The sequence below is a fragment of the Dunckerocampus dactyliophorus genome, chromosome 10 (genome assembly GCF_027744805.1).
Source record: "Dunckerocampus dactyliophorus isolate RoL2022-P2 chromosome 10, RoL_Ddac_1.1, whole genome shotgun sequence".
Taxonomy (NCBI): Eukaryota; Metazoa; Chordata; class Actinopteri; order Syngnathiformes; family Syngnathidae; genus Dunckerocampus; species Dunckerocampus dactyliophorus.
The window spans coordinates 17,884,199-17,895,251 of NC_072828.1; the positions used below are offsets into that span (position 1 = coordinate 17,884,199).

The following is an 11,053-nucleotide window of genomic DNA, read 5'->3' on the forward strand; positions in this document are numbered from 1 at the left end:
ATAGGAGTCACACATAGCTTTAAAAAGGAAGATGCTGATTGATTTATAAGTCGGGGCATTTTGTTTGATTAACACATGATTAAAAACAAGTGTGCCTTGAACTTACCGAAAAACATTGTTAGAAATTGGAGCCTGCTATTCAGCCATCCAAAGCATTGTAAACATGTTCAGTGAGTGACAGGTGATTACTGGATATGCAAGCCCTTAGAAAAGGTACAGTATGCTTGTAGTTACGTTCATTAAGTTAATTTAGAGTTTATATATGTGAGCCACATGGTGGCCAAGTGGTTAGCACGTTGGCCAGACAGTCCGGTGCAGGAACATCTGGGTTTGAATCTCCGTTGGGCATCTCTGTGTGGCGTTTGCATGTTCTCCATGTGCGCGGGTTTTGTCTATAGGTATGAATGTAAGAGTGAATGGTTTTTGTCTGTCACTGCCCGAAGTCAGTTATATACCACCGATAAATTTCACTATTAGGAAGCTCGGTTTAGTATAAATAATTTAATTGAACTTTCAATGACAAGCGACCCAAAGGTACCCGAAGCTACCAGGGACCCGACTGTACCTGGTAGTCTCCATTGTGGGCCGAACATCCCCACGCAGCACAACGTGAGCTTTCACTTTATGCCACTCTCTTCTCCAGTAGATCTCTAGCTAACTAGCTGTGTGTTGGACGAATGGCACCTTAAAGCCTAGTTTACACTTGCATGAATTTTGTCCCTGCAGTTGTGCACAATTGTGGGTGCCAATGAGTAACGTCATCATAAACAGGTGTGACATATGTATGAACTGCGTGCCAATGCGTACAGAAAACTTCAAAAAAAATTCTTGCATGCATCATTTTTGTGAACTAGTCGTGAATACAGCATCAGCAGCAACCATGCCCTCTGTCCAAGACAGCCCAACCAAGACGTGTGTGTGGATGCCATGAAAAAGACAGTAGAGGAAAAACTGCAGCAGAAGACGATAAGAGAGGAATCTTCAATCCTTATGGGTGAAAGTGTGGGTTGTGTAAAATGAAAGTGAGGTAGGGTCCAAACAGCCCCCACATCCACACAGGGAAATACATCTACTGCCCTGCCAAAGAGAGCAGGGGAAGGAAATGGAGATGAGTAGGAGGCAGTTCCAGCACTCTCCTTTCTATGAGAAGAAGAAACAACTGTGGAGAAGTAAATGAGTATATTATTCATACCTGATTGTATAAAAAATCATATTTTACCTTTGAATGTATTTAATTGTGTGACCTTCAATGACCAATAAATAATAAATATTCTTTATTACATTTATTTTGTTTATTCCAGGCACTCACTGACATTGATATAATCCTGATATGATATGAAGAATTTGTGGTGGTGATATAGAGATTAAATAAAGAGGAAATATGTGGTTTTTACAACTCCTGTATAGACGTCAGAGGTGAGTGTCACTATGGTTTGGAGAGGGACAAACTGTATAACTTAATCTCTCTCTGATTGCTACCTGTTTAATTTCTATCATTCTATCATTAATTCACTAGGCAACCCATATTTTTGGAGCTTTTGTTTATATAGAAATGTGGCGCATGTAACAGTTCGATTTAGCGTACGTTGATTAGTAATGCCTGAAGAGTGGGGCGTGAAGTTTACGTCATATAAAGGCGACTGTTTACTTCGCCGTATTCGCAGAGCCAGCACGTCCGCGCCAAAAGAAAGTTTGTGAGTTTTTATCTTGTTTTAGAGTGACATGCGACGCCATATACTCGGACGCTACACGAGTTTTACTGAGAGGTGGGTGGGGAGTCTCATTTGACAGCATTTAGCACATCCTTGTTAGAGCTGTGTGAGTACTATTGTACACATTACGTGCAGTGCAAATCTTGTGTTCATTAATGCTAGTGTGATCTTGAAGCTAACTGTATGGCCATCTAATAAGCATCATGTTGACTTAATGTCCTTATTTATTTCTGTATTTCATGTGCCTTTGGCTCATAATTATGTTTATGTGTAATATTAGTTACATTAATATACTGATTATTTCTTCTGTGTATTTTTATTATTCTTTGTAAGTTGTTGCAGTACCACAGCATAAAGCCTTACAAGAGCACAATTTATCAGCGCTTGTTGTCAGTGATTGAAATAAATCCACCGAACAGAGGATAACCTGCTGTGTTCTTTCACTAGAACTTGACCCTCTAAACCAGTGCATCCTTGGATACATCTCACACATCTCACCACGCCGAGAACCTCTCCGTTTTAGGTGTGCGGTTTTAGTAAGTTAGTATTGAGCCGAGTTTATTGGTTTGGAGGCTAACCTTTCCTTTCGTCACCGCTTCCGTCAGGTGAAATCATGGCTGACGACCCTCAGAGAAACTTTCGCTCCGCTTATTATGAGAAAGTTGGCTTTCGAGGGGTGGAGGAGAAGAAATCTTTAGAAATACTACTCAAGGATAATCCTCTAGGTAAGTAACACTCTGTCATACAATTTGTATTTAAATGGTTTAGATAATGTATAAAACATGCACAGAAAATGCAAAGATTTGTGTTTTTGTCACTGTGGCTAGTATCTTGAGTGTGTGACTTCCTTTGACAGATCTTGAAAAGCTGAGCACCTTCAGTCAGAGGTTTCCCCTCCCATCCATGTATAGGGTCCATGTGTGGAAGGTTTTGTTAGGTAAGACACATACATGCACGTAGCATTATGATGAATTGCACTTGGGGTGTATTATAATAAAATAAGGTGAACAGACTGTGTTCAAGGAGATGCGTGCGATGTTGAGACTGTTAAGCGTGTGCTCACATGAGCACCTTCGAACAGTGCTGGACTCAAGCACAATTCCCACTCTCGCCACGTGCTGGCCTACGCTCACACTGAGCATTCTTGCTGTTTTCTTGCCCCATCATACTACTATTCTACATACTACATACTACAAACTATTCTGCCATATTACTGCAATTTCCCTGATTCTCTGGATTAATTCCAGTCTTTTTTTTTTCGTTGTTCTGATTGTTTCTATTGTACATGGCGGTAGTTGCGATTTATTTTTTGCGAGAGGAGCGATTGCATTCGTTGAATGATACTACTACTTTGTCACGCAGGTGAATGTAGTCGCGGTAGAGCGAATGCATCATCAGCGGGGCTGGGCGATATGGACCAAAACTCATATCCCGATATATTTAGGTTGAATGTCGATATACGATATATCCCGATATTTTTCCCGCAAAGGGAGTTTAGACAAAATCAAAGCCAAATATTTGTGTCAAGTTGTTTTATTAAAATCTAAAAATAGCCGTTAAAATTAAGTAGGCCATTCTCTTTTAGAAATAAATATAGAAAAAGTCAAAACTAATCTTTTTATAACACACTTTTAGCTATGTTCAAATCCGCAGCTAATAACAAAACAACAAAATATGAAGGAGTGCCCGGTTTAAGAGGAAATTTTAAAATGTCAGCAACTCAAAAATACTTTTAAATTGAATAAAAATTGAAATGTAATGTGTCGGTTATCATTAAGAATTTGCAAGGCAAGATTACATTTGAGTGGGGATACTCCGATCAATATCGTCCGATTTCCATGGAAAAGCACGTCATCGGCATATTCCGATAAATGCCTTTGGAAGCCGATCACAAAAGCCGATCACCTCTGGCTAGTACTATTACAGCCTTTCACCATGCCTGTGTGCAGTGTAGCATCTTGCTCTATTGTCTTGGAGAAGCACCCCCTGCCCACTTTCCTTCAAACTGCACAGGCGTTCCGAAGCCAAAACAAACATGTCTGCTGTGTCGAATTTACATAGTGTGATATAAAATGAAAAACGACAAAAAATCATGGGCGGCAGCACGCCAGAAAGCTTTAATTTAATACGGCATTTGATGAACAAACAGTTGATGGAGTTTTCGAGGCTCACCGTGCAGCAACAGCCAAACGGCAGCTAAGGCTCCTTAAAGAAGTCGTCTCATCCTTTGTAAGTTTCACTAGTGATATATGTTCTACTGAAAAAGTAAGTAAAATATGTTTTCGTTTTAATTATTTTCTGGCTCCTTTTTTTTTTTTTTAACATCATATGTGCAGCCAGGAATTCTGGGCCCCACAAAAAAAAAAAATCACGTTGGCCCCACCTTTTTATTTGTTAATTATGACCTATTTTTTGGCAGTGAGGGGACCTTGGAACTTTTCCCCTAATACGGCACCCCTGACTAATAGCACCCATCATAAATAAATTGAAAAATGTATAGTTAATCCATGTGATCGGCTGATTTCACTCATGGATGATCGGTATCTGAATCAGCAGCATAAAACCCCAATCGGAGCATCCCTACCTTTGAGTCATTCTATGACTTGGCTATGTTGTGAGTGTGCGTATGTGCGTATGCATGCAATCTTTTAGTGTCCTAGCCCACCTTCTCCAGTTGTACCAAAGGAAAAGTGCACTAAACTGGCCTACTGGGCCTGGCACGATTGGTCCTAAAACAACGAAAAAACTAGACACAGAAGCATTCTGGGTTTTGTATATTTTACCAAAAGATGTTTTAAGCCTCATCAAGAGAACTATGGATGCAAGAAAACCTGTGTCAGTGTTACTGGTGAGCATGCTTGTCTTTACTAGTTAAACTAGTGAAGGGATTGGCATTAACTAATGTCAAGAATGATCTTTTTTTGGGATACTAGTGGGGATGCGCCGCTCGATTGGCCACGGATCAATACCGTCCGATTTCCGAACGGCATATGCTGAAAATGCCATTGAATGCTGATGACAAAAGCAGATCACCTGTGGCTAGTACTATTGCAATCCGCAGTGATCCCTGCGTGCACTGTAGCGTCTTTCCCTAACTAAAGTCTTGCGCAGCGTCCTTCTCACTTTCCTTCACAGTGTGCAGGTGTGCCAATGCGGCATTAATAGTTCCAGCTTGTAGCTCTGTTCCCCATCTCTACTGAGCAATGCCGACACACTTACGTATTTCACTGGGAAGGCAAAGTGGTCACAAACAGCAACGGAAGAGGGTCTCCAGACTTTACAGTATTTTCCTTAGCACTATTACTAGCCACGACTTCCACTAGTCAAAGGCTGGGCTGCACTGTTTTTCGTCTGCTTTTAAGCTATGTCCACAGGAATGCGGATCACAAAAGGCCAAAATGCATATAAAAATATGCATTTTTAAAAAAAATCCTTATTTGTGTGGACGTAGCTTTAGTTTGCCTTAGCAACACTCCCTGGCCTTGTGGAGATGCATTGCAACTCTTAGGTCTCCATTTCTGCACCAAATGTACACTTCATGTCCCTCACTTTTAATACCATGTGAGAAATTGGTACGCCTCTGTACAAAACCAAAGGTTCCTATTTTTATGTTTTCCAGGCGTCTTGCCGCCCCATAGCGACTCTCATATTCTGGTTGGAAGCTACAGAAAGGAGCAGTATGAGGACATCTTGAAGGCTCTGGAGGTGATGAGATACATCAACTCCGCCACACCCTCCACTCTTGTGTACTTACGTATGTTCCAGTTGGAGAGCCAGGTGCTCCCGCGCTGTTCTGAAACCTCACCACCGGTAAGATACAGGTTTTATCAAGTGAACATTCACTTTTTTACACCCACTGACAGCTTGATGGATAATATACTGTACATGTGGTCCTGGGTTATGGCGTTCTGGGTTACGGCATTTCCTGGCTACACACATGTTCCCATAAATTAATTCAAAACTTAATTTTCATCCGTAAACACAAGACTCTCTTGAGAATTTGAACAGCGGAAGAGCACACTATGTGCGGCTCACGTACAGCCAGACTCCTCTCAACACACGACCTTCGCAACCATCATTACAGCTAAAGAATCTATTAACTAGGACTGACAATCGATTAAAGTATTTAATCATGATTAATCACATTTGTCCATAGTTAACTCATAATTAATCAAAATTAATTGCAGATAAAAGTTTTTTATGTATAATAAGTAGATATGTAAATCTCTTTGTGGTAAAAGATTCAATACGCATCTAGATGCAGTACATGGGATAAGATTACGATAAAAAAATGGCGTATTTAAAAACAGAACAATTCAATACAGTGTACAAACGATACGATCCAACGGTTATTTGTTGACGTAGACATTACAAAATGAAGAAGCCAATTCTATAAAATTGGCATTCTTACACTATTTTATATATAAAATAATATGCAATTAGAAATCCCACTGTTTTTGTATGTTTAATGCGAGCGGCGACTTGTCCCACTTTGTTCGACTGTCCTTGAACGCACCATCTAACTTTCTCCCATGCTGCACAGATAGACAACTACCTGTATAATGTATTTTTCCCGTTTTTCTTTCACCTCATACTTGGTCCGAAATGCTGATACTATGTGGGAATGCATAAAGGTAAGATTTGATTACCTTATTGAGTGCTAATGTGCACATTTGTGCAGTGCACCTCTCTGAAAAGCAAACTCCAGGCTCGTACTGGTGGATGGTGGGTCTGTACTCATTTAGTGCTTTTAATTTGATGTTGTTCCTGTCGTAGTTGTACACAATACATAATAAAAAAGATAAACGCTATAATGTACGTATGTTTTGCTGATGTGTTGAAAATATTTCCCGGTGACTAGCTAGCGCATTGCTAATGCTCGCGCTTCTAATGCTATTTACATACATTCTCGTCTTCAGTCATGTCACATTGACACAAGCCCTCAAATAGCTGTCCTCTGCTATGCCTGCCGGCAACTAGCAGCTTGTAACCCACATTTTTGGTCGCAGTTCAAAGCAAAAAATCCACAGAGAGACTGCTTGCATCTAAAAAACACTTGTTCGTTGGGACACTTGTATGCCAAGGTACCACTGTATAAATGACAATAAACAACTACCGGCAGTGTGTCAGTACCTTCTCACTTCGCTCTGGCAGTCGACGTACTCTGTGACAACTCCACTGACAGCGACAGTAAATACGAATAACTTTAGCCTTGTTGCGAGAGCCATTTGCTAGAGCTTTGAAGTTAAACTTACCATTCAAAATACCTTTTTTCTTTCTCCATATCTGCGCAATATTTGTTCCTCAATATTTGTTCCACATCCACCGCTGCGTTTCCTCAAACGAAGGTGTGGGCAGAGGGCCAAACAAGACATGCACACATTAATGGCTCATCAAAAAATAGTGCCGTTAAAGGAAGTTTCTGTTAAACTTTGACAGCCCTAATTTTAACATCTACCAGGACATTGTAAGGATGACGAAGCGATCCTCTCTGCACGGGACCGTCCTGCTTTCCCACCCACCCACCCACACACACAGTCAGGACTCATGTCACGTTCACAGACATTCGGAAATCACAAAACTCTTACACATTATACGTAACTACTAGGTCGCTGCAGTATCCTTCAGCATGTTAGACAAGAATCTGCACCCATGAAAGCAACAGCAATAGCTAAACTTGAATACGCTTGTATGCTTCTCTGCTCTCCAGGTACAAATTTTCTCGCATTTCGCCGGTTTCAGTTCCGATATCAGTTTTTGAAACCTACAAAATGCTGCTGATGTGACGTGCACCTTCAAAAAAATCCTCCAGCTGCAGCGATGCTAGCCATAAAGGCTGTGATTGGTGGGCTTGTACTGTATTGTACTGTGTTGCTTGTATTTCCTGAGTGTATCCGACTTGTTCAGAGGGCGAACAGCCCACCTCCACAAACGCCTTCTCTTTTTCATTTGCAATGAATATGACTGTTCTCATGCATCGATTAGCTTCAGCTGCAATGGCACTCCCCTTCTTGGTTTCATAACCACCATTCACTCGCAAAGAAGGAAGCTAACAAGCTAAATAGTCTGACAGTTGTGGTTGCTAACAACACTCAACCCTGACGAAGGTCTACCCGTATAAAAGCATGAGTGTCCAAAGTGCGGCCCAGGGGCCATTTGCGTCGTGAGGCTTGGGTTTTTTTTTTTTTTTTTTTTTTTTTGGCCCGCCACACATTGTAAAAATAAAATGATGACCTACAGTTGACTTTTTTATGGGTGGGTTCTACAAGAAGAAAACATTCTTTGATTGAATTTAGGTTTATTTTATGCTCTTTCCTTTAATTTTGTCTTTGGAAATGTGTCTAGCACTACGAGAAAAGAAAAAACATCGACAACAACAAGGTCATCCTTGCCCGTGTGCTTTACCAAATTGAATTGGCAAGTAAATATTTCTCAACGCAAGCATCAGAAACGGTGAATGTAATGTACATGTACTTTTGTTACAATCTATATTATATAGTTATCTGCAAAAAAAAATCTTAGTTACAAGCCACTTTCTATGGTTGACCGATTTTCTATATAATATATACGTATATTATATAAAATAAACAAAACAAAATAATCTGCCAACAGAACATAACAATTTTACTTGACTTCAGATTTTTAATCAAGTTTCTATTATGTAACTGTCTCCTAAAATGCTTCATGTTTCCATTTGTTCAATTAGAAGTCCCTAACTTTGGTGTTAAGAAGGTAGTCCACAGAGTTGTGTCTTTGAAAATGAACCTGAGCGGTGCAGAAACGCGAAGATGATCATTTAAGATCAAAGTATGATTTTGAGTCCAAACTCTGAACTGCCAAAATACTGTATATACCCCATACTGTGGCGAGTGCACCGATGCTCATGAAGGGCTGATGCTGTTTACCAGGATGAAGAAAACAAGGATTTCCTGTGCATCAGTCGAGCAATGGAGGAGATTGTAGAGGACCCTTTTGACTGCTACTGGCTCATAAAATGTTTTATCAGTCAGTTCCATACCAAGTTTGGAGACTCACTTCCACATCTTGTAAGTATCAGTCACAGCATATATTAATTTAATTTGTTTATTTATAAATCCTTTCTGTTTTGCTGCCATTCTGTCTTGTGTGCGCCGATGTAGCCAAAGAGCCTGGAGCACTACTTAAGTCAGGAGGAGCCTCGGCTGCTCAGCCATTTGAAGAACAGTGGTGCCTTGGCGCAACTTCCATACAACCTCTGGTTCAAGCGCTGCTTTGCCGGCTGCCTGCCTGAGTCAAGCTTGCAGCGGTGAGTTCACAGCTGTCTCTCAGTATGCCTTCTTGTCATTATTGTCATTTTTTGCTTTTGCCAAGAACTTTTAAAATGGGCGAATGGCTTGTATCTCAGTTTCGTCAATGATTCATACATTAGTTTTTTTTTTGTTTTTTTTTTTAGATCAACTATTCATATCAAACAGAAACAGACTCTTTTGCACTGTTGTAAGGGATCCTGGTAATTTTTTGCCCGCGTCTCTGGAACCGCATGAGGCTCTTCAGTTTCCTTGTTGTGGCTTCCTTTGCAGAGCTCTAATATTTTTTAACACCTGAGTGGGGAAAATGCTCATTTTTGGAAAAAGTTACAAATATCTGACTATCTGTTAGACCGTAAATGCAACCTGGCAGAATTTTGAATGGTGATTGGATGAGCAAGGGAAGCTGGTGTGTGTCTGTTTTCCCCCGTGGTAAGATAATCATGAGTGCCAATAAAGAAACCTTGAGAGTATAATTCTGCATAGACAGATTCCTAGGTCTTCTTTGTTAATGATGCTGGCTTACCTGTATGCTTGATTTGTGGCAAGAAATTAGCAAACAACAACCTAACAATTTTCTTAGCTCTAAGAAAATACTAAAGTTATCAACATTGAATCCTGTATCGCGGAAATTCATTTAACGTGGTCGGATCTGGAACCAACTAACTGCTACAAACAATTTACGACTCGTTCAAAGGGCGTACAGCCCACCTCCACGAACACCGTCTTCGCTGCAATAACACTCTTCTCATCGATACCATTGATCACTCATGACTAGTTGAGGGTAGTGGTGGCTCACAGAGTTGACGTCATGTCATGTACTCAAGCCTGATAGAGTGATTAAAGCAGGGATGTCTAAAGTGCGGCCCAGGGAACATTTGCGGCCCGCGCCTTGTTTTTTTATTTGCCCACAGCGCATTGTAGAAATAACATTTATTTTTAAAAACCTGCAGAAACTGGGAAAAGTACAGCAAAAGGCACCTTGTAAAGAGAAAAAGCTCAAATGTCGATACTAATAACTTGGGAACATAACTAAGGTTGTCAGGTCTGCACTCCTCTAATGGAATGATCCTGGGTCCCAATAGGGGGCCGTAGCTTATGGCTTTCATAAGCCACCAGTCCAACCTCCACCACCTATTGGGACAAGTGCTGAAAAGACAGAACTTTCCCTTTTGAGAGAAGGGGGTCATAATAATTTTTTTTCTCTCTAAATTCTATTGTCATATCCAAAAATATGCACAAAGCTCTCACTCAGTACTGCAAGTTAAGACGCTTGTCATTGTCCCCTTCAACAGGTAGACAGCTGAATTATGAAGGTTTAGGCATAAACAGTGGGTCATGGCTCAACATCCTTTTTCCGTATTTTGGTGTAAACTGCAGAACTGCACTGTGCACTGAAAGCACATGCAGTTCACTTATCTGTTTAGCAGATGTGGCAGAGTTGTATTCAGAGAGCTTGAACGCCTGAAACCCTTAGAAACACCCAATGGTGAACCGTGTATGTGCGCCCTTGCCCAGACAGTGGGGAATCGGTGGAGGATTGCATAGCGGGGACTGCTTTCCCAAATACTCCCTTATCCAGCAAGTTGTCAAACTGGGAATCTTTGGCGTCCAGTTTGTCATGATCAGCAGGTGTCCAAGATCCTGAAACAATTCACCTTAGTAGACTGTCTGAAGTAAACCCAAAATGAGGTTTTTGACAGTCCAGGAACTGGAAGGTTGGCGGTTCAAGACTCCTCACCCACCTTGTCTCTATGGCAGCCCACACTAGTGTATGAATGTTTGGTGGAGGCCGGAGAGGCCGTAAGCGCAAATTGGCAGGCATGTTTCCGTCAATCTACCCCAGCGCAGCTGTGATACAGATGTAAGTAACCACCACCAGTGTGTGACTGAAGAGTGACTGAATAATGGGTTCACTTCACTGTGAAGCGCTTTGGGTACCTTGAAAAGCGCTATATAAAATCAAATTTATTATTATTATTATTATTATTATTATTATTATTGTTGTTTAGACATGTTGTGCAAGTCTACCTGACACGGGGTGCAGGATGACAC

The 11,053-nt window shown here is 40.9% G+C and overlaps 1 protein-coding gene across 5 annotated transcripts in view; it reads left to right on the plus strand.

The window, feature by feature from the left end:
- Positions 1–1,625: 1,625 nt before the first annotated feature.
- Positions 1,626–11,053, plus strand: part of tbc1d7 (TBC1 domain family, member 7) — a 28,734-nt gene continuing 19,306 nt past the window's right edge. For 3 of the 5 annotated variants that reach the window (XR_008572676.1, XR_008572675.1, XM_054789395.1), the window contains exons 1-7: positions 1,643–1,766; positions 2,160–2,235; positions 2,318–2,437; positions 2,569–2,649; positions 5,332–5,522; positions 8,621–8,758; positions 8,852–8,997. Coding sequence is in view for 3 of the 5 variants with exons in the window: in XM_054789395.1 (XP_054645370.1) it covers positions 2,326–2,437; positions 2,569–2,649; positions 5,332–5,522; positions 8,621–8,758; positions 8,852–8,997 (668 nt within the window). In the remaining 2 variants the exon portion in view is untranslated. Of the gene's footprint in view, positions 1,819–2,159; positions 2,236–2,317; positions 2,438–2,568; positions 2,650–5,331; positions 5,523–8,620; positions 8,759–8,851; positions 8,998–11,053 lie in introns of all 5 variants that reach the window. The other 2 variants (XM_054789397.1, XM_054789396.1) reach the window with 2 other exon arrangements.